General features: G+C 40.4%; 3 protein-coding genes across 5 annotated transcripts; 2 read left to right on the top strand and 1 right to left on the bottom strand.

Moving 5' to 3' along the window:
- Window positions 1-219: 219 nt before the first annotated feature.
- sybu (syntabulin (syntaxin-interacting)) lies at window positions 220-9,751 on the top strand. Of its 3 annotated transcripts, none has more exons than XM_026370355.1 (8): window positions 220-350; window positions 4,027-4,073; window positions 4,213-4,399; window positions 4,756-4,956; window positions 6,171-6,270; window positions 6,406-6,555; window positions 7,951-8,106; window positions 8,401-9,751. In XM_026370355.1, exons 2-8 carry the CDS (start codon window positions 4,050-4,052, stop codon window positions 9,569-9,571), a joined length of 1,989 nt encoding a protein of 662 aa, XP_026226140.1. In that variant the 5' UTR covers window positions 220-350; window positions 4,027-4,049; the 3' UTR covers window positions 9,572-9,751. The 3 variants fall into 3 exon arrangements, with proteins under 3 accessions (XP_026226140.1, XP_026226141.1, XP_026226142.1); XM_026370356.1 differs by having other exon boundaries at window positions 4,810-4,956; XM_026370357.1 differs by lacking the exons at window positions 220-350; window positions 4,027-4,073; window positions 4,213-4,399; window positions 4,756-4,956 and adding an exon at window positions 5,357-5,624.
- Window positions 9,752-11,512: 1,761 nt separating this feature from the next.
- Window positions 11,513-16,766, bottom strand: ebag9 (estrogen receptor binding site associated antigen 9). Its single transcript, XM_026373247.1, has 7 exons — window positions 16,480-16,766; window positions 15,980-16,074; window positions 15,707-15,788; window positions 15,278-15,433; window positions 14,812-14,922; window positions 14,100-14,191; window positions 11,513-13,301 (listed from the first exon to the last, which is right to left on the bottom strand). The coding sequence occupies exons 2-7, from the start codon at window positions 16,060-16,062 to the stop codon at window positions 13,184-13,186; spliced, it is 642 nt and encodes a 213-aa protein (XP_026229032.1). The 5' UTR covers window positions 16,063-16,074; window positions 16,480-16,766; the 3' UTR covers window positions 11,513-13,183.
- Window positions 16,767-17,426: 660 nt separating this feature from the next.
- ttk (ttk protein kinase) lies at window positions 17,427-25,732 on the top strand. The gene is made up of 25 exons (XM_026373457.1): window positions 17,427-17,506; window positions 18,048-18,135; window positions 18,226-18,448; window positions 18,574-18,680; window positions 18,778-18,921; window positions 19,094-19,208; window positions 19,294-19,375; window positions 19,505-19,620; window positions 20,027-20,114; window positions 20,264-20,363; window positions 20,485-20,707; window positions 20,887-20,993; window positions 21,158-21,301; window positions 21,677-21,843; window positions 22,206-22,351; window positions 22,465-22,591; window positions 22,719-22,811; window positions 22,941-23,098; window positions 23,774-23,925; window positions 24,024-24,148; window positions 24,258-24,332; window positions 24,414-24,590; window positions 24,676-24,772; window positions 24,863-24,948; window positions 25,032-25,732. Exons 1-25 carry the CDS (start codon window positions 17,504-17,506, stop codon window positions 25,098-25,100), a joined length of 3,012 nt encoding a protein of 1,003 aa, XP_026229242.1. The 5' UTR covers window positions 17,427-17,503; the 3' UTR covers window positions 25,101-25,732.
- The last annotated feature ends 829 nt before the right edge of the window (window positions 25,733-26,561 follow it).

Raw genomic sequence — 26,561 nt, forward strand, 5'->3', positions numbered from 1 at the left:
AATACGCCAGCCTGCCTGCAGCGTGTGCGTGTCTGTGTCTACGTGGACGGTGGTCCTTGGTTAAGCAACGCATCACACGTTATGTAACACACTTGGGGATGGTGGTCATATTGCCTGCGCTCTGTCAGTGGTCTCGGTGCTCGTCCAATCGCGTGTGTCCTCGGCGTGCGCGCAGCTCTCCTCCACCCGACGCCCAAACAAACAGCAGAGAGCAGAGAGGAGAGAAGAGGAGCAGAGCGGAGCGGAGGCTGGCACCGCCGGAGCAGCAGCATCACCACCAGCGCAACGACCCTTTGTGTTTCACCGAGAAACGCGCATCCTCGTCGGCGGATCCAGCATCCAACCCCCAGGCGAGCGGTTTATCCATTATACACGTTTTAATGAACCGTTGTTTCCAATCAATCTGTGGTCACCGTTAAGCTCAACAGATCCGAAACTAGTAGCAGATGGGAGCAGGTGGGTTGTTTCCAAGTTCAGATACGATTTTCTGTTTAAACAAACTAGTCGAGTATTGGCAGGTCAGGGTGGTGCTGGGTGACATCAGGCGTGACGGGTTTAAACTTGAATGTTCACATCATCACTTGTTATTCTCTGAATATCATAATAATAAGAATAATACTAAAGCTGGGACTGTGGGGGCGCCACATGAAACAAAACAAAACCCCCTGTAGCTGCATACAGCATGATGAGAATAAGAAAGAAGCAGTGACAGTGTCAGAGGAGATGTGGTTAGTGCCAGGACGCCAACAGCTCATAATAATCATCCTCCCCAGCCCTCAGGGAAGGGGGCTTTGCAATGGGATGTGGCAAACAAAGGCAGGCATGTAAACATGTGAGCACATGGAGGAGCATGTCCAAATAACATGTCGTTTGTTGGGAGCGTTTCATGTATTTATTATTTAAAAGGGGGTTTTTAACAGCATCATGTGGTTCCAATTTGAAAATAAGGCAAATTACTTGGATAGAGATTCTCATAGCAGTTAGCAGCCTGTTTCCTAATACATGTTTTATTTACTGTGGGGAAGCCATTTTCTGAAAGTTGTATTGATTTCAGTATGAATGACTGATTCCTGAAAGTAAAAAAGAAACTCAGTGATGCAGTGTTTTTTTAAGGGTCAATGAAATCAGAGCAAGTGCCATAGCTCTGATTGACACATGGATATAAAGTATATGGTGCCTTTTAAGTTCATTCTATCCAGGCTATGTGCCTTAGGGCTCAAATGTCGTCATCGCTGAAATTACACAACACAATAAGAATCACGTAATGCACAGTCTGGACTGAGCGCATCATGGGGTTAGTATCCAAATGGAGTAAATATCTTCATATCTCTGTCCCGGTGCAGGATCAACATTAGAAGATACGTGGGGATGGCTTAAGGGAATTATTATTCACGCCCACGCCATGCTGTTTTTAAAAGTAGACCATCTGGATAAGGGGAAAAGCTCCAGAGGAAGCTTTACAAACTTGTTTGCCAGTGATGAACATGTTCTCTCAGCATCCCACTGACAGGTCCCTTTCCCCGACTACATCTACTTTCAAGATCAGTTCCCTCCCTCCAGGCTTAAGTTCGGAGAGGAGTTTTCAGAGTGATTGTGGATCACAGGATGTTCGGCTCCTCCTCAGGCTTAGGAGAGCCCAACAGCCTGTGTTTGCAACTTAGATCATGCTTAGCCTGCTGCTCAGTAGGTAGCCAATCTACATGGTCTGGAGTCAAACTGAGGACTGAAGGCATAATCCTACTTTATAGGGTCAGAATAAGACTAAGTGCACTTACAATGGAAACAGGAAAAATGTGTGGCTGCAGTTACAATGAAAACTAAGATAACAGAGCAGGAATAGACAGCCGTCTGTATCCAAACACCTCACAGGCTTTCAGGCTATAAGCTTCTGAGTGATAATAAGCAGAGTTAGACGAAGCCAGTGTGGGGAGCTTCATATTTCACGCTCGCTTTCATCCTCTCAGCCACACCCTGTCGATTCAATTATTTCTCCATCTCTTAAGATATTTTTCTCCAGCTATCATCACGACTTTATGTCTCATAAGCTGATCGTCTTCACTAGTTGTCGTTTGTTTAGAGATTTCTCAAAAAAAGGTGATCCATTGCCCCCCCCGTAATCTGTGAAAAAAATGTATACCTATTTCATGTAAACTCTGAAATATATCACACAGTGTGCTGGAATCTGCTAGTACTTGGTTAAGTATATGCCTGTGCTCCCTAAGCTCATACATGCTGGCTCGAGGACAAAATGTTCATTCATTCTGAACACCCACACACTCGAGATATTTTCTCAGTGAAGGACAGCATCCCAGGCTGAGCAGCAGAAGCCTTCACTCTGCACAGATTTACTTCTAATTGGTTCCATTTACAGAGGCTGGGCTCCTTCGTGAAGCTTTTTCCCTCGGTTGCTAACACTGTTGCTATGGCACAGCCCTGGTTGCTCAGCCCTCCTTGGTGCCTCTAATCCGAGCCTGCCATGTCACTGTGTGCTACAGTATGATGATACTGTTTGGATGTTTGCGAATCTGCAGAAACTGAAAAGAAAAGTGAAACTGTAGACAACGAGGTGCAGAGCGCCAAGAGCTCAGATCTATTTTTGAGCCTCATAATAGGAGGTGGAGTTTGATTCCCGTGAAACTCTGGTCTATTTTTGCAATCCTCTGTGGTTCTCGGCAGTTTGAAGAAAGCAGCTTTTTCACAAGTCTAATAGAGGGAATTATATTAGTCATATTATTGTTCTAATGTTGGAGGATTGTTGGTAGGAGTGCCAGCATAAATAATAAAAAAAGATACCATCTGGATGAAACTGAGGAAGACAGGTTCCAATTCATTGATGTGACAGCAACTCACAGGCCTTGGGGTCAATTACATCATCTGTGATGCAAAAAAAAAAAAAATCACTTATGCACTTACGCAACTGACCCCCTTAGGTGATGGAGCTGAGGCAATCGACGGGAGAGAAGTACTGACGTGATTGTATAAAGTTTATTCGAGCATGAGGGGAATTCTGCATTATTTAGATTGAAAGCGTCAATAGAAGATGGTTCTCCCCTGTTTGAATGTTCATGTCCAAAGCAGAGAGCTCAGCATCAGACTAGATTGTATTTCCACTTTGCCTTCTACTTGAAACCATTATTTAAGGAGGGTATAATATTACTCCATCATACATCATATCTCCCTGATAGAGGCACTTTGTAGCTTTTGGCAGGCAGCCCCACTGATTCTGGCACAGCTGACTGATGCTCAGCAGAGTTACACAGTGAAGTCAGACACCTTTTATCTACTGTGCTCCATATCTCATCATTTTAATCCAAAATGATCGTAATGAAAAGCTACAAAATGAAAAAAATATTTTTTTTTCTTTTCTTCTTTATGGCTGTGTCCGTACAGTCTTTACCATTCTCTGTTCAGTTGATTGAGTTACTTTAAATCGATTGTGTCATAAATTTGCTTTTGTCTTATCTCTTTCACTGACTGGAGCTGGTTCACCAGTCTGGTCTGGACTGAAAAATCTCAACAGCTGTTAGATGAATTGTCAGGAAATTTGCTACAGACATCCAACATTCAATGTAAATTAATACTGAAGACATGGTGATCCTCTGACCTGTCCTCTAACACTATCAGCCAACAACAGAGTATACTGTATTTGATAGGTTGCAAAGAAATTTGGACATTCATGGTTCCAAGAGGACAAACCCTTATCACTTTTGGTAATCCCCTGACTTTTTCTTTGGCTTTTAACATTCATTTTCCTCTATTTAATGTTTAAAGAGATTTACAAATTCTGATTTAAAAGAGTGTTATTTTTAGGGTTTATGTGTACCATTTGTTACATCAGGTCAAAAATTCATTGTGTGATCATAGGTTCAAGCTTCTTGTGCCATCTGTACCAGGCAGCATGTGTGTGTGTGTGTGTGTGTGTGTGTGTGTGTGTGTGTGTGTGTGTATACGGTCGGTGGTTGTGTGGGGGACAGAGTTCAGACAGAGGGCTCTTGTTTGATTTTTCTGCTCTTTTTCATTCATCAGAGGGAAAAGCTACGTGAAGTACAATGGGACCGTTCCAAGAATATGAGGTCAGTCTTACTGCTGCATGTCAGTGGTGATAGATTTCTGCATGATTCATGATTTGCCAATATAAGTACTTTACACACGTGCCTGTTTTTTGTTGTTGTTTTGTTTGTCTTTACTTCTGACACATGTTGATTTGAGTAGGAAAAGAAGTCGCCAGAGAAAGGAAGCCCCCGCAGCCGCATCCCGCGCTTGGTCCTCCATTCTTTCCGACCAAAGGACAAAGGATCGCCTCTGTCTGATTCACCTTTGTCAGAGGAGGAAGGCAAGGAGTGCGACTTCAGCTCTGGCCACTCCAAAAGAACCATCAGCACCAACAGCTTCTGCTCTGGTAAGACATTCAGCTCCAGTCCAAGGATGGCAGAGTTACCAGGCATGATTTGTTTGGGTAGACAATCAAATTAAATTATTGTGAAACTCTGGATACAAAAGGTATTTTGCAGTAGTACCCAAGTTCAAACTGGAAATGCATTTATATTTTATGCTCAGCCAAATTGGCCCCTTAACACACAGAGAAAATACTACACTACACTAAAAACCACTCGACAGCTAATTTATGAAAGTGATGAGCCATTTTGAAAGCTGCTAACCGTCAGATACCACCCGGGCTGAATCTTGCTTGTGTTCGCTGCCTGCCGTGCGCTGCCTGTTCTTGGCTGTTACTGTCTGTGTGCCTGTCTACAATAGATGACACCGGCTGCCCCACTAGTCAGTCTGTGTCCCCCTCCAAAACCCCGTCAGGCTCAGAGCAGAGTGCGCACGGCTCCCCGATACTCCCTGAACGCAAGACCAAAGTGAAGAGGGTCAGGGTCATGGCAGAATGGAGCGGAGAACCACGGAGCGGGCAGAGGCACAAGAGGGAGCTGAGGTCGGCCATGAAAGCCAGAGGTAAGATAGGAACAAGAGATAAAGATAGAAAAGAAGAAAGAGACAGAATGAGCATGCACAACTTTTGAAATGATCACTTTAGGCCTCATGAGTTGATCTATTCTGTATGGGAGTCGTTTTATTTTGTATGTTATTTCTACATGAATGTTTTTTTGCATCTATATATTAAATGCAACACAGTGCACATATGTACTTCTGCATGCCAGTAGTTCCCCACAGACCAAAGTACAATTTGCACAGTACCTGTCATGTGGTCCCAGACTTTTTGAGTTCAACAAACAGTGACTGAGAAGCAGCTGCCCTCCTAACGGGAGGATAACAACTGTAGTGGATCTGTCATCTGTGCATTGTTCACACGCAGTGCACTCCAGACCTTATCCCAAAATTAAATTTTCTCTATTTTAATCAGTCTAAATCTGGGGCCATGAGAGCATACTGCTTGATCTTCAAGTCAAAATGAGGAAGAAAGCCGATTGGCTGAAGAAGAAGGTCTGGGAGCTCAGTCAATTAGGCTGATTAGCAGGAGGTTACTACACTAACTGAAAGTGCACAGCCCCTCATTTGAATCACAGATTGGTGAAGGATCACTTAGTTTTGAGCTATTTTGTTCACAGTCATCACTGGACACAGTAATATGGTTTTGTTTGAAGGCAAAAGATGCTTCTCAGGTATGACTTTTATCATTTCAGCATAACATTTAGTTCCCAGTTCGAACTCCGATCAGTTTAACAAAAGGTTTAGATAAAAGGAGTGACTCATTCAAAGTCCTGTCATTTGAGAGCATTTGTTTGAGGGTGTCCTATCTGTTTGGCACTTAGAGAAAATGTGACAGCTCTGTTTGACTGTGGTGTTGAGATGAACTGACTTGAGAAGCAAGAGGACAACTTACCTAATACAAAAGACCTAATGTGTTCATGTTGAGCTAAATGTTAAAATGCAATGTTTCAACTGAGGCTTTGTTATCTGAGCCAGACCACAAGCAGGAACATGTTTCTTGGTGATTGCAAAGTGTGTATTGTTGTTGTAAAGAGTGTCAAGCCTTTAACTGTGAGCATTAGTCATTGATCAGACCAGCTTTGTGTTTGGCTGCTGGGAGGGCACTGAATTAAACAAAGGTGCATTTCATTTTGTATGACTTGCCTCTGGATTTTAAATGTTCATAGTTTCGCCTGAGGTCCTCTGTCATCCTAAGGCTCTGATGCTTCTCCCTGCAGGCAGTGAGGCAGACTTCAGCTCCTCCAGCAGCACTGGGAGTCTCAAGGCCAGGCAGAGCCTCCCTTCCAATTCAGCTGGAAAGAAGGCTCCTTCACGAAGGTATGACGTTTGTATGCGTGTCAGTATCCTCTCTTTGGTCACTGTGCGAACAACACATGAATTGAAGCTACATTTGCATTAAGCTGAAAGTGTTAATAATTGATGGGGTTTTATTTTTTCTGTTCGTTTTTCAAGTCGGGGCACACACATCAGACCTCTCCCAGTGTTCAAACCAGCTGGAAGCCCTATGATCAACCACGATGCAGAGCTCTATGCTCCCTACAGGACTCCTCCCAGAGCTGCCTCCTCCACCAACAGCAGCTGCAACTCCAGCCCCACCTCCGGGTACCAAACATTACTTTCATATCATGCACTGATAATAACGACTGAACAAGGATTAGGATTTACAAGTAAAATATACTACAGTTGTTGCCTCCTCCTGGCTCTGTCAAACTCTTCCTCATTTCTCCACTTGAATTCATCTACAAATCCAACCTTCTCACTCTGAGGGCAGAGAGAGTAGAAATTTTACAGACTGAAGGTTTTTGGATTGTGGCCCAGACAATGTGCGGCATAACCGTGAGTGGGTGGCTGGATTAAGCTCAGACCGTTTTATCATTTCCTCCCTTGCAGTCGGTTGGGATTATATCGGTCATGATTTGGCTGTGGTCAGGATTAATGAGGATTTAACAAAAGCAAATGTCTAATAATGGTAGCCAGACTGTGACCCTACTGGCTACACCCAACTCGTAACTGGATTAGAGTGAATGCACCTTGGTTTGGAGGAGAGAAGAAGGTCATAAATATTTCAGAGTAGCAGAACTGATGTGTGAACTGAATAGCCTTAAGCTCAAGTGTTTGGGACCACCGTGAATTTGTGACTTGGTGCCTCAGGCTGTGTAGGACTTGGAAGCTTTTCTGCAGGTTTATGTTTGGCTGCTCAGTGGTGCATACGGTTGGGCCTAAAATCCTCTCTCGGCAGTATAAATGACAGACATTCAGCCCCATGCCTTTTTTTTTGAGTTTTTCTATGCAGTAGCAGAATCTGCCCTCTTTTATCTCGTGTTTACAGATTCCATAACTCTGCACCGTTGTCACTTTAAGACATCCTGCTGTCAGCTTTCCTCTGCCTGGCTACGTGTTGTGTGACATCTCTTGCTTTCATGTGCTACCTTCTCCTGGGCTGTTTCTATTTCTGGCTGGGATGCAGGGTGCTCATGTAAAAGCCTCAAGTATTCCAGGTTGCTAGGATATTGTGCTAGTGGTAGAAGGGGACTTGCATGCTGCTTTGCATAGTGTCAAAATCCACCCACTCATCCTTTATAGAACAAACCCGAATCCTTTCAGCAGTTCCCTTTGAGCATTATCATAGGACATTCAGAGGGCATTGAATACTAATGCAATTACCTTGTGGTATCAAGTTTGATGTGCATTTTTTCTTGTTAACTTTGCTTGTATTTAGATAAAACCAGCATTTTAGTTTTTTGGCTTATAGTCTGCATGCCAGTAATCCTGTGTCAGACAGTAATTCAAGGCTTCAGTGAGCATCTGCCCTGACGGCACTCTCTCAGCCAGACTAATTACCTTCTACAGGGTGCCATTTTACTTTTAAGCATTAAATGGGCTTGTTTTTCTGCTGTTGTTTCAAACTGTCTACTTGAGTATTGATGGATGTGGTGGTTCCATGTGGGTATACTGGGCCTTTTCACTAATGCCAACATGATATCTCTACCCCTGCAGAAGAGTGAGCCTGAGCCGCTACCACTCCTGTGGGGAAAACCATGGTATCAGACCCCCGAATCCTGAGCAGTACCTCACCCCTCTGCAGCAGAAGGAGGTAGCCATCAGACACCTAAGGACTAGGCTGCTGGAGTCTGAGAACAGAGTTCGTGACAGGTTAGTAGCTTCTTCTGGTTTTAGTGCAGTGGTCATATATGGAGAAACTTATACCATGGTTATCATATAATGCTCAACTGTTAACTTCTTAAAGAGGCTCTGGATACGAGCTGGCACTGTATATTAACTAGAGTTGTATAAGTTGAGTGTGTACATCTTGCTGCAGTCTTAGAAAGAGAGTGAAATCTTCTGTGGCTGCACCTTAGATGCTGATAGGTGGATTTTGTTTATTTTAGCTGTCAACAAGTGAATAAGCAGTTATTCTGGACATTAACTGGATATTTTCTTTAATAGAGAGACAGAGATTGAGGAGCTTAAGGTCCAGCTTGGCAGAATGAGGGAAGACTGGATTGAAGAGGAGTGTCACCGGGTGGAGGCTCAGCTGTCACTCAAAGAGGCTCGCAAAGAGATCAAGCAGCTGCGTCAAGTGGTCGAGACCATGAAGAGCAGCCTGATGGAGAAGGATAAGGGAATACAGAAGTACTTCATTGACATTAACATCCAAAACAGAAAGCTGGAGTCCCTGCTGCAAAGCATGGAGCTCGCTCAGAGTGGCACCAACCTCCACGATGAAAACACCTTAGATTTCATGTGTGACAGCCCCGATAGCGGTGTAAAGAAGGTAGGGGAGGAAGAGGGTGGGATGGAGCTGGGTGATCAAGGGGCAGAGGCAATGGCAGACAGCGGGCTGCTGATAAATGATGAGATGGCCAACAGGGCAGACATTTTGGAGCACATCTTCATGTCCACTGCAGTGGATTACAGTCAGGACTCTAGTGCCAAGCTGATGGCTGATGCAGAGTCTGGCCCTGGGGTGTCTACGCTGTCTGAAGAGGGACATTTGGCTGATAAATCCATTGCAACCCCACCAGCTTCACCAAGTACAGTTCCAAGCACATGTCCCCACCTTACCATGGAAGACAAATTAGTCCAGACTGATGCAACGCCCATGTCTCCAGACCTGCAGGCTCTGCTCCTCCAGCTGCTGAAGCTCCATGGGTCAACAGCAGGGGATGCAGCTCTATCAGCCTCCAGCGGTCTCCTGGGCCTCGCAGACCTGCCCTCCGCCACTTCCACTACTGCCAATCTGTCTGACTCGACACCTCCTAAACCCAGTATGTTCAGCACTGCTCCTACAAAGAAAAGCCACAGCTCCACCAACTCTGGCACGTTGCACTCGGAGCCTCCAGAGTGTCGACGGTTCATGGAGGAGCTGGACTTTGGCGTCTGCGAGGAGGAACCGTGTCTGTCACCAGGACTGGATGTGGTCGGCAAACGTTACTGGAGCAACAGCTTCCTGGTAGATCTGGTCGCTGTAGCAGCCCCTGTGTTACCCACGGTAGCCTGGCTCTACTCGCGACACGGTGTAGACGGAAGCGCGCCGGTGTACAACATCGCCGCTCTTATCAGGGGCTGTTGCATCATGGGATTGCACTCTCTTCGTCATGTTGCTCACAGGGCGTAATGGCCTCCAACCCGCATGCACACGCCTAACCTTGAACTAAAAGCACTTAAGCATCTTGTCAAGAATATTGGTGAGATTTTTTTTTTGACACTTGATATCAATGCAGTTATTTTGGTCCCAGCACTGATACTTTGCACTGTACAGTTGCCATGAGATGAAGAATAATGGTGACATGAAAGGGAACATTTATAAAAAGGGTTATTTATTTATTTATCATTTATAGTGTAAGGTAATCGTCTGGGTAGATGGTTACATGTCCTCGTTGTCCTGTGGTGTCCCTGGTTGTCCTTGTGTTTAAAAGTTCTTTATGTTAGGACCAGGATTTTAGAACGTGAAAACTGAATGTTAGTTTATGTTTAACGGTTTTGGATTTTCAGTTGTTTTGAGTTTTTGTTCAAAAAGAAACCTTAAACCTTCAGCCAAAGCTTTAATGTGAAGTCATTATTGTTATTTATTTTTATTTTTTTTGTGAAGTATATATATTTTTGTTTTCTACCTGGGAGTAGAGCTTTATTCGGTACAGCCTGTGTGTTGTTCATAGAAATAAGTTGGAGCTTCAAAGCAATTGACACTTGTTATGTGCCTGAGCTATGTGCAATACTGGTGGTTTACATCAAATGTCCTTGTACCTTTACTATTAAAGCATGATAAATTCTATTTGTTGTGATTTGTAGTTTTTGCCGATTGGGGTTTGTCATGGTGGTAAATGGGACTGAACAGCACAGACTGTTAAAGCTTGACTTATGTAATAGGGTTATTTATAAAGGTGGGTGAACAGGGGGAGACCCAAGCTGCTTCTTCTCCGTTTGTGCAAGATGTTGACATAAATTAATAAACGGACAAGTCTGTCTTATGACGGCTCATGTTGCGTAAAAGCTTTCCCGGCCTGTACTTTCAAATGTCGCTTGGGTTGCAGAGCTGATGAGGTAAAGTGCATTAGATCCATTTTACTGGGACCTCTCAGCTGTTAAATGCTGCCTGTACCCTTACAGCAGTAGAAACTGGGTCAGTGCCCAAGCAGCTCTAAGTCTACCCACAAAAACAACCTTTCTTTAATTGTTGCATAACAAATACATTTAATGAAAATTAAAAGTCTAAATGAACTAACACTTGGCATGTCTGCTATGGTTACTTCAGCTTTTTAAAATTTAATTCAGCCATATGGTTGTGTGTTTTGAGTTATGTAACTGTGACCTCTCAGACTGAGTGTGAGTCATAACAAAATTGTAATCCCTACACTGCTCTGCGGATGTTAGATTAATTGAGTGGGCAGCAGAGATGTCAAGTGTGAGAACGCACCAGTGTTGTAAAATCAGTGTATACTTTAATTTCAGTGTGATTCTCATGGCCCAGCCAAAGAGTCATTCTATTATATAGCTTGTTCCCTTTCTGAAGACTGATGACGTGCACTTTCTTTTTTTGAAAGTGGGTCAGTCTCTGAGAGGTTTTTGTCAGGGAGGCACTGTCCCCTGACAGATGGGAATGACATCATTATAATGGGGGTCATGAGTGATGACAATCGTCAATGATTCTGGGTTATCCAGTACTAATTAAATCTAATTCAATATCGAAGCATTGCAAAGATTTTTAATTTGAATCCAGTGATGGCACTGGGACCACAAATGTGTGTACTGAATTTCAATGCATCCTTCAGTGAGAAAGAAAAATGTCAACCTCACAGTGATGCTAGAGGAAAAGTCAGAGTCAATCTGCTTAATCCTCTAGGGACCATGTATTTCTCTCCACAATTCCAGGACAAACCGTTTTTTAAATGTCCGTCAGGGCCAAAACAACACTGTCCTTACTGTGTGCTTTATCCATTTCAGAAGCCTGATAATTGTTGTACGTAAATACCATCTACTCGTAATACCTGTACCACAGTAATGTAACTTCATATACTGTTTCCTCAGATCACACACCAGGCAGCAGACTCATGAGTTATTCACATCTAGAGGTATAAATCAAATCATTTTTATTAAAAACCTGTGTAGGACTGATACAGCAGGTATACAGTCAGCCAAACCTTCTGGACTGAGTTTGTGGACTTATTACTTCATTGTCCCCGTTTGCGATCAACCACGACAGACCTTATAACGTGATGCCGCCCTCATCGATGTGAATAAAAAAGGGATGAGAAACAATGGGCTCTCTGTGATTCATTTTTGGAAAACGTAAAAGTGCAAAATGACACGAGGTAACAACATGCAGCTTCTCTCGATGGAAAACCAGTTGGGAAAAGAGCATTTCCAAAGAAAGCACTAATCACATTTTGCTGAACTCCCTTAAAATAAACACCTGCCTTCAATTAAACTCTTAAGCTTGATCATGCACTAATCATTCATTTGATTATCAAAGTTTTAACAGAATCAGCGCCTCTGAGTGAGTCATTAAACAGTTTGATAGATAACACTAACTCAGTATTAGCATGAGATCACACTGCTTGCAAAGCTTTTCTAATTGTACCACTCAGCGCAGACACTCTCCTCCCTCACACTGTTTCAAACCATCAGAAGTCATGAACCAAAGACATTTGATCATGTCTGCACACTTATGCCAATGTTTCCATGACGACAGCTTAGCTTTTTTTTTTGGGCCGCTAATTTCATTACAATGATGAATTCTCAGTAAAAACATTAACTGCCTTATATTTTCAAATGAGAAAAAAGCAACAATTTATTATTTTTTTTATTTTCTCATTCGCCAAATTGCCAGTCTGTGACTATGCAGTACTGATGACCTTTTTTTTTTTTTTAATAAAGAAAGCATCTGTGTAATGAGTGTATCACCTATTTAGGAGCAACACAGCCTTCCCTCTTCTTAAAATAAAAAAAGGAATAAAAGACAAATTAATTAAGCAATCTTAATCTGAGTAGTAGCATTTATAGTTGGGCTAGATTCTAGTCTATGGTCACTTTTTCATACTCATTTTGAAGATCAGTCTTCATTTTAATGTAGATATCCAGTGTAATAAGGGCCGCACAGCACATGGAGATTACTTGAAATATTAAGCGATATTCATTAGAAAAAAAAAAAACGATTCAAAGAAAAACATAAATATAAAAGCACAATAGTCAAGCAAACAAAAGGGATGTCGCTGTTAAACAGTGATGCTTAAAATAATTGCATTCCTTTGTCCTCCGAAGGTCATAAATAAGACAAAGAAAAGCAATTGTACTCCCTATCTTGGTTCCACAGGGTAGCACAGGTACCAGTTTATTTACAAATGTCCCTGGGGGAAAAAACAAACAAACAAAAAGAACATTTAACTAAGTTACCCAACAGATTTAATCAGAATCTAAATGGTGTCGTCTACTGTAATGCTGCATTAACTTTTGATCAAAGGTGAACTGCGTTGTATAAGCACAACCCTTCCCTTCAAGACCAGAGTGACCTTGCCACATGACCAGTGAGTACACCTGGTGTTATCTGCCCTTAACAATCATGTGTTTTATACTGACTAAAATGGCTGCTGGTGGAGAAGGAAAACTGTTTTTCTGATGGATACGTGGTGTAGGGTGATGATCCAGGTCGGTTTGATGACGTTAAAGACAGAATGACTTATTTAGTGTCTTATCCATCCCTTTTGGCTCGAAAGTGAGCGTTTTTGAAATGTTACGAGAGCTTGACGGCAATCTTCTGCTCCTTTTTCATCATTCTCTGAGCCTCTTTCTCCATCTTCTTCCTTTGCTGCTCCATGGATCGTTTTTCTCTCTCAGCCATCTTCTGTTGTCTGTTGAAGGGAAGCAAAACACGCGCACAGTTGCAAGTGGTGTCATTACACAGCACATCAATAAAAGCTAGGTTGGCTGAGAGGGAGGAAAAAAAAGAAAACATTGCTTGTGCTTAATATTTCAAAAATGGTCTCTACTGTCACCTGCTGGCCATGGAGTAAATGTACAGTGAGAGCCTCACGTGTCAAAATTCAGACTATTAAAATAAAATAACATGCTTAAAAAAATTCAACCCACATTCATCATTACAGAAATGGTTATGAAGGCTACTGTACGTGTTTGTTGGTGCACTGCCCATAATCAAAAGACTATGTTTGCACACTGGTTTAAAAAGGCACCTTAAAGCAACTAGAACCTATTTTGTTATAAAGTGGAAATGTTACAATTTGTAAAAGCTGTGATAATATAAATATATGGGTCACTCACAGTGATCAAGCTACAGACAATGTTCTTTACTGTTTTTGTATTTAGCCAAGGCACACAGCTGCTTCCTAGTGAAACGGCAGACAAGTCAAGAGAACAGCTGGTCTGATATTAACTAAAATACTGTATTTCCTTGACAGAAGAATAACAGAGCTACAAGAAGACTGACTAAGAGGCTACAAGTACAACTTGAAATCAATGTTTCTCCTTAACTTTGCCAAGTTGCATCAACTTAAAAGGAAGTTATGAGTCAGTGTTGTTCACCACGTGTCTAAAAAAACTGTTATTGCAGTTTGAAGTATAAGGTGTCATTTTGTTCTGCTCTCTACTCACAAAATACATTGGACAGTTGTTCAATGTTCTCTATAAATTACCTGAGCACCTCCTCTGCCTCCCAGGCGGCATCAGACTCATCCTCCCATGCGTTTGTGTCCTCCTGCCAGTTATCCATTTCTCCCAGCTCAGCCTGCACAAAAGGAAGGTGTCTCATTATATCTATGACAACACTACTAGAATTACAACAGCATCTGAATTATCCGAAAAGCAAATTAGACATGCTACATCAAGTCTCAACTATTCACTAGACAATCATTTTGACTTTATGTGGTTCAAGCCAACATTTCTTTCCACATTGCTGCATCCTCTAGTAACTATTTAATGTCCTAGTCTAGTTAATTAACGCTTAACTGCAACGGCTGCACAGTGTAATGTACAAGGGAGAAATGACAATACTAACCGACCTTCTAGCGCACAATCAAATTTCAACACACTGAAACATTAAAATATTCCAAGAAATTTCATATCAAGTAACAGGATAAATAAAATAGCCTTTGTTGAAGGTTGAAGCCTACCGCCTACAGTTTACAGTTACAAACATCTTTACAAGCTACACAAGTTTTAACTTCCCTTTTAATCCCAGCAACCCCTGAACAATAATCATCCATAAGAATCAGCAACTATGTATAAATATATGTATTCAACAAAGCCTTGACAAACAAAAAAAACACTCTGCATCAAGGATTTTTAGTAACAGAGTTAATTGACTTTCTTAAGGAATCATTTCAGCACTATAAAACTGTAACTTACTGAGGGTGGGCTAAAGGTTATCATGTCCTGAGAGGCTGCCAGTCTGCTGGAGAATCCTGCAGAGCCATCAGGCACCATGTAGTTCAAAGGCTCCCTTTTCTTCAGCAATATCTGTAACAAACAGACAGTTATTTAATCATTTAAAAATAGGAGCAAATAGTCACTTGATATTTTATTTTCTGGTTTAACCTGATGGTTCAAATAACATCAGAGAAACAGGAAAAAAAACATTATGGTCATTTTATCATCAACACAGATGCACAGATCTCATGTAGAGCTGCAGCAAAGAGACACATCTCGCTAAATGTCTGCGAATACAGTATTTCAACTCTTTAAAGATAGAATAAAATGTCAGTGAGGCGAGTAATACATGCCACCAATTCCTCACAAAAAGTCCAATACTATACAGTAAGCATGTTTAACTGTGCTACAACACTGAATGTGGTACACTGCCTTGTAAACATACTTTCTGCGTTTTCCTGATGGTGGGGGCCATGTCTTTGAAGTAGTCTGGTTCTTCTTCTACGTCGTTGGGTGAAGGGGAAACATTTCCATTGCCACCTTCAATCTTAATACTCGTAGGTGCTTCTTCATCCCAGGAGCTCCATTCTTCAATCTCTGGCTGTGCAGAGTAGATTATATTATTTTTAAAAAGAAATTTTAGTTGAAGATCACTGTTCCTGAGGTAAGACTACACACCTCTGCACAGGAGATTGAATTATACATTTAAAATTTAATATACAATGTCATCAAGTGTACAAAAAGCGACGTGATTTGAATATTTAATTAAGGGATTGTACATGCAAATTTACAAATAACTGAAATATTGCTTATATCTGCATCTCTGATCTTATAAACACTGGGTGCAGGTGGTCGTGACTGATGCGACACTGACCTGTTTTGGTACTGTTGATGAAAAATCCACTGTTGTCGGAAGTGTTATTTGATCACCACTGAGCTTGCGCCCCCTTCCACTTCTGCAAAGAAATAAAAAAACAAAAGTACAACAAACAACAAACAAATAAAAAGTCAAAAGGAACTAATTTGATATTAGAAAAAGCGGCAGCTGACAGAAAATTATTAAAATTAACTTCAAGATCAGATCTCTTTGTTGTGCAGAGATTGTTCTGTCAACAGGGAGAAAACCTCTGCCAAAAGGTGTGCTTACCTGCATATCAATCTTTTAAAGAAAGAAAGTAAGGTTGCTAGACATGTGCAGATCTTGAAGAGACGAAACTGTGTGATGGCCATGATGAAATTCAGCTGGTGGAAGAGGAACAAGAAAAAAAGAAGGTTACCATTCAGATGTAAGGGGATGCACACATGTCCTGTTTTGCTCCACAACATCAGGTTGTGTAGCAGCACAAGCCTTCAGTAGAGAGATTTACAAAGGATAACGTTAGAATGACACTGATAACATTGGTTAAGAGTAAGAATTTAACAATAAATAACAGTGTTGCATGTAAAGTTAAATGAACAGTATGTCCCATACTTAATTATTAGCTAGAAAGCCGCTTGATGTGTATTTATTAGCAACAAAAACATAACCGATGCTAGTGTTGATGGTAACGGTAAATACATTACCGATATTTAGCTTTATGAATGTAACCAAAGTACCTTCCCATAGCATTGTCGCACGTCTTAGCTATCTTTTAAATGCACACTCACCTTGCCGAATGTCAGTACACCATATGCAAAGCAGCTGCTTTCTTCTTACGTGGTAGAAGAGGAAAGCTCATTTATTTGCTAACCACCGCTTGCTAGCTTAGCCCACTGGAAAACATGGTATTTCTGAATCATTGGATTTGCTTTCTGAAGCGACACAGTGGCAGCGTGAGATTATATTGCTGTCATGTCAAAACAAACAAACAGCTGCCTATCCAAATGTGGTTTCATGACAAAACTCCAATATCTGTCTCGTCGATCACGTCTGTCCCGTGGCTGCCATCTTTGAACTGGGAGGAGCAGGAACAGGGAAGTACAGCGTGCTCCTGCCGCGTTCAGGTCCTGTTGGAAATGGGAGGAGTACCAAATATTCTAATCAGTGTCAAAGATTTATTCCAGTTTGTGAACATTTAAATTTGTGGATTATCATAGATTGCATATAAAAATACACACACAGCTTGTAAAGGGACTGATCTAGACTAACTAACGCATGAAAGAGGAGAAATACAATTCACCTCACAAATTTAGGTCACACTATGACTAGTGGGAGTGATGTCTGCGTAACCCCAGCATGTACTGTACAAGGATGTCAGTTTTTACACTTCAAATCATTTCTTTTCTAGCTGAACTTATATTAACGCACATTTCTGTTCACAGATTGTCCTATAATGTATGTTTGTGAAACAGGATTTTTGTTTGTTAAAGCATAATTTCTCCACACAATGCAGTTTAGAAGGGTTATCTACAGATTACAGCTTTTCCCAGGAAGGTCTGCTGTTAACATTTGTACAAATGTATTATTATTTTTTTTTCCTTCTTAAATGTATGATTTATGTTACAAAAAGTGTAACTCTTGACGGATACCACCGTGTCCCGTGAGTATTTGTAACCTGAACGCATTATGACGTCACGGCAGTCTACCCAATCACTACTCGTCTTCGACGGAAGTGGCATATTTGAAAACTAGCAGTTGAAGTCGAGCCTTTTTCGTGTCCGTAAGAGAAAGAGGATTAATGACAGCAAAAACATGGTGAGAGAGTTTAGAAAACGAAACCTTTGATTTGTTGGTATTCTAAATGCTTTTATATAAACATTTAATTTCATCTCGGGATGCATGTCTCACGAGGAAATTAACATGCATGTGCTTAACGCTACCTAGTTGTCGTTGATTATTTCGTTAGCTTAGCTACATGTTAGCTCGTTAGCTTCAAAGTGTAAACATTATTCTTTAGACCGGCTCTAAAGAACAAATAGTGTCTAGTAATCTACCTAAGACGTGTTAACGAGACTCTTTCTTGATTCTCAGTGAGTATAACTTTACATTTTATGCAATGTACCATTAGGGAAGTTGTCAATAACTCGCCGTCTTCGATATTTTCAAAAAGTGTCGAAATCCAGATCCAGAAAGCTGCACAACATAAATTATTAGTAAACTTACGATGCTCACGTCCCATCTATTGACGGGGTAAATGTAATTTATAGCCTCGATTAATTAGAAGAGAGAAGTCATGCAGTGTCTGCTTATGATATCGCATACCAAATATAGACATTGTCATTTACTTCCATTTCAGATGGAGGAAGAGGAGCACACAGACAGAAAGCAGCAGCTGGCCATGCTTTATAAAAAGCTCAACAAAATTAAAAAGTCTCTCAATGAAGGTAACATGCCAATTGGATCCACCTACCGATGTGTCCATACTGTGTGTCTGTGCTTTATAAAGTCAACATGAAACCTTCCATTTGTTACAGATGACACTGACAATGTTAACCAGGTCGTTGGATCAAACTCACCTGAATCATGCCTCTCATATGTAATGGATCTGGAGAAGAAAGGGGACCCCCACCTAAACTGTAACCACCTTACTAGACTCATTGACTTTTATACCAAAGTGTTCTCCAGTATGCCATTGGGAAAACACTGTCAAAATGAGAGCTATGCCAGGATGTTGGTCAGATTTGCAGAGCTGAAGGCGTAAGTTTTTATTTTCTGTCTGTTTACCTTTTTCCACTCTTCACAATTCGGTGAGAGGAATTTAACGAAAACAGAAATAATAAGTTGGAAATGTCCTTATATTTTTGTGTCTTCTTTTTTATTAGAATTCAAGATGTTAACGAGGCCGAAGCCAATTTCAACGTTGCGAGATCTCACAGTCAGAACTTTGCATTTGTCCACATTGCACATGCAGAGTTTGAGCAGTCTCAGGGTAGAGAACTTTGCTTTTTGTTGTTCTTGCACATACAGATACATCTTTATTACGTGTTCTGTGCAGTGTTATAGCATCTGTCAATTCATCTTACCAGGCAACACAAAGAGAGGCATTGCCATATTGCAGAATGCTTTTGAAGTGGGTGCCAAACCAAAGGAACTGCTGGAGGCTGCCTTGCAGAGCATGCAGGCAGGGAAAACACAATTCTCCTTATCAGAGGATAAAGAAAATGTACCACGTGAGTATATATTCACAATGTTGTATGGTTAGATACTGTATTGATGTACAACAAAAAACAGAAAAGGTCTCTGTTACATAACAATACTGACATAACATGTTAATTCACTAATATCAGATTTGTATTTGTTATTGATTTATGTATTTAATGTAATTGTTTTTCTTCCTTCTAGGATTGCTTCACAGTAATGTTAACAGTTCTGTAAAAAAAGGGTCAGATGTCCAAAAATTGAGCAGAAAATCAGACGGGACAGGGGATTTACAGCTCTCCAGTATTTTTGGTTCAGGGTAAGAATAAAACTGCTGTCAATGTTTAACAAAAGTTGGCTTGATTTATTTAATGCAACATCTTATATTGACCTTTGGCCTTTAGGACTGAGTCACTTGTTGGATTATCAGATGACCAGCTGCCAGGCTGGAGATCTGGATCTCAAAACAAGAGAGCAGTTGGCATGGTGAGTTACATATTACCCTGCATGTGTTTTTACACATTACTTTTCTATGCATTAGTTTTTAAAAACTGTATGACACAAATTACCAAATAATGTTTGAATGTTTTTATGTTCTCTCATTCTGCTTTACAGCCTGGTAGAGTTCCTGTTGTGCCTTTCTCTATCCCGGAAAAGGAGGATGATGATGACTACATTCACAGGAAGCCTTCTAAGACAAATGATTCATCAATCCCCACCAGTTTGTCCAGGTGTCTTTTTTTTAATTATTATTATTATTATTTATTTTATTTTTTTTTATTTATTATTACATCTTTTCCCCAAACCTTTTTGGTTATGTCTATGATGCTAAATAGAATAGTTGTACCTGCAGTACAATATCTGCAGGTTAAAATTACTTATATTGTTATCCCCCAGGAGGAACCCTGAAGTTACTTTTGACAGCTAAAGCTTTACTTCAGAAAATCGTTATACTTTATGTGGGTTTGAAACAACTTAAAAATATAGTGAATATCGAGATACCAATTTAATTTATACAATACAAATTGATGTGCCTTATTTCCTCTGTTCACTTTTGACGCACATTTTTAATAATGGTTACAATCATTTTCAAATGTTTTACAAGTTACTAATATTTAAATTGTTTAATTTTCTCAGGCAAACATCTGGTTCAAATGTGAACCCAATATTTGGGCTGTCGTCCTCAAAGAAAAGTGCTGTAGATGCAGATTTTGTACATTTTCAAGTGAGTATAAACATGCTACAGTAAGTTGGGTCTATGCAATGTCAAAATTAAGTCATTAGATTTCATTATCTGCTCTGCTTAGCAATGATGTTCTTTCTGAGACAAAGAAAGAAGAATAATATGTTTGTCTGACATTGCTGTGCTTTCAGCCACTAACTGTCAGTCCAGAACATTGCCCATGGGAAGACCAAGCAGCTGTGGACTCCACCACAACACTCCTTCACACTCGGGACACCTTGAGAATGGAAGGTATGAAATAACCTTGGAAATATTCTACACTGGAGAATTCAATAAACCCTTTTATACAATGTGTGTTTTGTGTTTTTTAACATTTTTATACTTTTTCAATGACATGCTGTTTCTTTGGCAGATGTAACTTTCAGATTTGACCAAGTCATCAAAACAAATTCCCCTGAGTCATGTTGGACATATTTGTTGAACCTGGAGAAAAGAGGCAATCCTCACACGGACATCAACCTCCTCAACAAGCTCAAGGATTGTTACTCTAAAATCTTCTCTAGGCTGCCAATGAGACAATACAGCAAAAACAGCAGTTATGCCAAAATGCTGGTCAGATATGCAGAACTCAAGGGGTGAGTGTAGAAGCAGATCTTATAGTACAATGATTTTTTTTTTTTTTTTGTGGAAGAAGTTTCTCAATTTGTTTTTAAATTTTTTGCTGGAAGAAAACAGACCATGAAGGCTGCTGTTGCCAAACTGCAAAACATCTGTCATGTATTATTTAACTGTAACCAATTCTCTTTTTCTGCAGGATTGAAGACCCTGATGAAGCACAGGACCACTTCATAGTTGCAAGGTCCAACTGCAAAGCCTTTGCCTTTGTCCACATAGCACATGCCCAGTTTGAGGTTTCTCAAGGTAACAAGGATAATAATTTCTTTCAGTTATGCAGAAATCTGATATATGGATTACATAGACACATACTGTAAGTTTATCAAATACTTTAGTCTGTGAAGTGAGTACTTGTCTATCCAGCCTTTCTACAAAACATGGCTAAAGCTCTCTTCTTCATTCTCTTCAAGGTAATGTGATCAAAGCATCTTCAATCCTGCACAAAGCCCAGGCGTCAAATGCCAGGCCAGCCGAGCTCCTGGAGATGGCCATACGTAACCTTAAAGCTGGGGAAGAACGGCTAGTGCCCGCCACAAATGAGGAACACCTCACAGGTAGAAATTCTTTAACTATGGTTGCTTTTACACCTTAATTCGTTTGCTTTGGTCCGAATTAGTTGCAGCAGTACGTGTCCTTTGGCATCTTGTCTTTTCTGAGTTGCAGCAATATGTCTTAGCTCCAACTCAAACAGTGCTGTGGAAACTTCACTGCCTAGTGGTGTTTGGCTGTGTAATTCCAGAGAAACACACTCAAACTAATGCTCACCATGATGAAGTCACTTAAGTGTAGGCTATGCATAAGTTCAATGCAGAAGCAAATATTAAGCCTAAAAGTCAGAATACAGGAGATGGTTTGTAATTTCAGCTTTTGTTCTTGATATTTGTTTTATTTTTCTGATTCCTTTTATTTATTTCTTTTTTTCCTGTTAGATTCACAAACAGCTGTTCCAGTAAGTACATACTCTGGAAACCAGGAAGTTCAGCTTCCTGTTCGGGTCCCTGTGAACCGCTCAGTGGATCATCCTAAACCTGCCAACAAGGAGCCTTTACCAGAGTGGAAGATACCAACTCTCGTCAACCGGCATGTTTCTCCGCAGGTGTGATAATATCATTTATCTGTTGCTACTAACTCTGCAACATTGCATTTGAGAAGGATTAAAAATGTTACTTTAGAAAGCTCCTTTTAGCTGGTTAGCTTATTTTGTTATATTTACCATTTGCTGGCACATTTAGTCACTTATAGGTTTTTCCCACTTTGAACAATTCACCAAGACAGAATGTCCACATATGATAGCATAATGACTTTGTTTTCAGATTCTAATCATTCTCTTAATATTGATGTAATATTTATTTTATTTATATTTAGTTCATGAGAACTCAGATCACTTTCATGTGAACCAGATGCTCCTCAAAAACGTGTGTGAATGCTAATCAGATCCTCACAAATGACTATTCCCAGGATAAACGTACAACCCCGCCTGACCCCAGACCTGTTCCTCGTGTGCTGGAGTCACTTCCCACTCCGTCCCTCCAGCCTCCCTCCAAACTGAACCCACAAACAGTCTGCCAGACCCCAAACAGCTACAGGAACCCCAGTGCTAACACGTAAGATCTTACATTTGTTTTGGTTTTACAATATTGTTTTTTTATTCTTTGTTTTTATGTGCTTTTTGGGAACATCAATAAAATAACGCGTGCTCCATACGTCTCTCTTGCAGCTTTATTACTCCTGTTGTAAAAAGAGGTCCGGAGGTGTTTAACTCTGCAATAGCAGCCCACAGAGCTGGACCTGTTCAGCAGCCCTGCACACCTGCAAACCAAGCAACATGTTTCCAAACCCCACAGGTACTGTATCTTCATACCCTGACTTTTCTGTTATTGTGCATATATATAATATAAATTACACATCACGTGTTGTAACTAAATGGAAGAAAGAACGTGTTTCTTATACCATTGTTTCATTTCGTTTTAGTCCTCTCTCACTGCGTTGTCAAATGAAACCATTACCATTAAGGGCAAGCAGTTCTTCATCCTCAAGATGATTGGACGTGGTGGATCCAGCAAGGTAAACATTATAGAATTATTATGATGTGTGAAAACATTTGTTAACTTATTTTCCACTGCTTTATTTTCATTTGTCTTTTCAACAGTATTGGTTGGTTGATGGCTGTTTTTCTATTGTGTTTTTTTCCAGGTCTACCAGGTCCTTGATCACAAAAAGCAACTGTTTGCTGTGAAATATGTCGACCTTGAGGAGGCTGATGCTCAGACAATAGAGAGTTATAAGAATGAAATCGAACATCTGAACCACTTGCAGCAGTACAGCGATCAGATCATAAAGCTCTATGACTAGTGAGTACATGGACTTATTATAATAATAATGTGTAACATAGAAATCAACAATAACCTTTTGTCTTTGTTAAGATTTAACTGTAGGACTGCAACAAACAAGTTAATTTAATTAGATTAATCAGTTTTCTCTATTAGGAATTTAGTCCACGGAATAGAATTTCATAATAAAAAAAAGCTCAACAAGGTGATCTCTTTGCATGTTTTGCTTCATCATATTATAAGTTCAAAGCTCAAAGGTATTGAATTTAATATAATGAATGGCAAAGGAAAGCATCCAGTTGTCATATTTGAGAAGGTGAAAGCAGTAAATGACGAATGCATGTGTTTTTACAGGTTAAAGGTTTTGACATTTCTGTTCTAATCAATTAATTGAAAACAATCTGCAATTGTATTTAATTGTTTAGTAAATCAAAGTATTGCAGGATTACAATTTACAAAAAAGTAATTTAATGAAACGTAAAATAATTTTTGTGACTTTATAGCAATTCTTGAAAATAGACCAGTTGTAGAACATAAGACAATAACAATGAGAGTCATGTAGTGTTAAATACAAAAGAGAAAAATGGAAATGTATTTTTCATACACAGTAGAAGATGTGATTTGTCAGGTTAACCAATTTACCTGTAACTAGGACCTTAGCTGCAGATTTGCTGATTCGTGTTTGTGCGTTTGCAGTGAAATAACCACCAGCTACATCTACATGCTGATGGAGTGTGGAAACTTGGATCTCAACACGTGGTTGCGAAATCGCAAGAGTGTGAATCCACTAGAGAGGAAGTTCTACTGGAAGAACATGCTGGAGGCCGTCCACACCATCCACAAACACGGTTGTCTCTCTGTTAAAACTCTCACTGCTTTAAACGGAGCACTAATGTAATCCTCATTACTCACTTCCCCACATGTATATCTTGTGCCTTCTTTGTAGGAATTGTCCATAGTGACTTGAAACCAGCTAATTTCGTCATTGTGAACGCTTCACTGAAGCTGATTGACTTTGGCATCGCAAACAGAATCCAACCAGATGTAACAAGCATCATGAAGGATTCGCAAGTAAGTCTTTCTGTTAATTACATGTCGTTTATTGAGTGCACTCAGTCTCTTGCGCGTAGCATTAACAAACAGCCTGGGTGTGTAACACATGGTCGTTTCTCAAACCCAGGTGGGAACGTTGAATTATATGCCCCCTGAAGCCATCAAAGACACCTCGTCTCAGCCAGGAAAGGCACGCTCAAAGGTACTTTACGCTCCGTCTTATTGATTCAACAATGATTGTAACGTGATTGAAGGTTAAAAGATCTTATGCTTTGTTCGACAGATCAGCCCCAAAGGTGACGTGTGGTCCCTTGGGTGCATCCTGTACTGTATGACTTACGGGAAGACTCCATTCCAGAGCATCACCAATCAGATTACCAAGCTGCACGCCATCATTGATCCGTCCCATAAGATCGAATTTCCTGACATCTCAGAGAAGGATTTGCTGGATGTGTTGAAGGTGAGCGGCCATCAGTATAATGAGAAATCAAAAGATACAAGAGTTATACAAATCATCAATAAGCTCTGTTAAATCTGTTTTCCAGAGGTGCTTGGTACGAAACCCCAGAGAGCGAATCTCTATTGCAGAGCTGCTGGAGCATCCGTACCTGCAGCTGAAGCCACAAGCATCACCTGAACCAGGTAAACACACACACACCAGTACCACTCTGTGTACTTGGAAGCCAACTTTGCTGTTCACTATGTGACTCTGGCCCATCCTTATTGTTTCAGAACGTCCATATAACCGCGATCTCAAGAAAATCCTAACAGATCTCGCTGCCCTCCAGTCTCCAAACAGCATCATCCGAGCTGCTAATGTAAGATGCACATGGTAGAAGTTGAAACTTGTTTTTCAATCGTGAGTATGGTCAATAGTAATCCTACTTTCTGCTTTTCACAGAATCTGGCCAGAATGTGCAACAGCGGCATGGAGTTGGATGTTGCAGAGTGTGCCAAGTCATCATCTTAGGCTGTAAAATGTAATGTGGATATTTTTTGTTTTGTATTTTATTTTTTGCTGGTGTTTTGTTTGTTTGTGAAAGAATAGGTTCGCAATAGTTGGTCTGTCTTAAGACAACGGTGAGATGCCCATATGAACTTGCTTGCTATAACCCTTCTGTTTCTATCGGCGAGAGGTGGAGCTTTTTCTAAAGTCCTTTCATTGGATGTGATGGTTTAATGGTTTATAATTTAATGGGTCAGTGCATTTAAATGTACCACTAAAAGCTAATATGAGGCTTTGGCATACTAAATTAATCAGATTAGGAATTTCTTAAAGACCTGAATTATTAAGCAAAACCTGTATCAGTGTTCATGCGGGCACCTGACTGATGTTTTAAGGCCGATCTTAAGAAATGTGAACCTCTGTTAATTCCACTTAACTACTTCAGTACATTAACAATATTTTCTGTCATATGATGTAGAAACTAACACATCTGTACATTTGTTACTTGTTTCCTTGAAACAAGATCATTACTTAGCTTCATTTTTACTTATGCACTCTGATAATAAACGTAAGCATACAGCATAATCAAATAAACTGTATCGTTAGGAGGTGTTTGTGTATTTGTCTCAGCTGATATAAAGGTTATATCAGAAAGACGAGCTGTGTCGTGTTAACGTGTGCGAGATAAGGGTTCTTTTCTAAAGGACAGGTCTCTTGTCCATCCACTATTTTTTCGTCATCAGCAGCAGATGAATTGCAGTAGTCCAGGTTTTACTCTCCAGCAGCATTTTCCAGTTGGTCCTAGGAACTGGGAATGTTACCTTAACTGGAATAGAGAGCTGAAATAATTTGTCTTAAAAAAAATATTAACCCAAAATCACAAGTACACTGTTGAAAGTAACACAAGAGGGAGATAAAACTGGGCTCTTGTTGTCTCCGTTTGCATTTAACACTGATAATGTGTAAGAATAATGGTGCTAATGATAGAAGACAACTGCTCTTTGAAATATGCACAGAAAGGTTAACGGGCTAAAAAAAAAAAACATTACAAAAATACAGCAGTGTCGCATTGTTACTAAAGAGGTTAAATAATTAGCCTACAGCCAACACACACACACACACAATCGTGTGTATTGTTTTGAGAAGTTTTATACTATATTCACATGTGAGAAGCATGTTGTGATTTTTTTCCACTTGTTTTTCACAGATTCTGTGTATCTAAGCAAATAATGTAATAATTGTACAGTGAGAGTCAGTAAGGGCCAACAACATACTGTCACCTTGGGGCCCTGTGAGGCGTTAATCTGGCCCCTGATCCATGATTCATCCAGTTTTGCCACACCAGGGGACCAAATGTTAGGTATTGACCATCATACTAAACATGTGGCTCAGGACTTCAGTTCGCGTCACGGAGTCATCGTGCAGCTTTGTAAAGAAAGACAACTGAGTGAAACTGCAGTGCTGCTGTGTTTCAGTCACACAGAT

Source organism: Anabas testudineus, chromosome 16 (assembly GCF_900324465.2).
Source record: "Anabas testudineus chromosome 16, fAnaTes1.2, whole genome shotgun sequence".
NCBI lineage: Eukaryota > Metazoa > Chordata > Actinopteri > Anabantiformes > Anabantidae > Anabas > Anabas testudineus.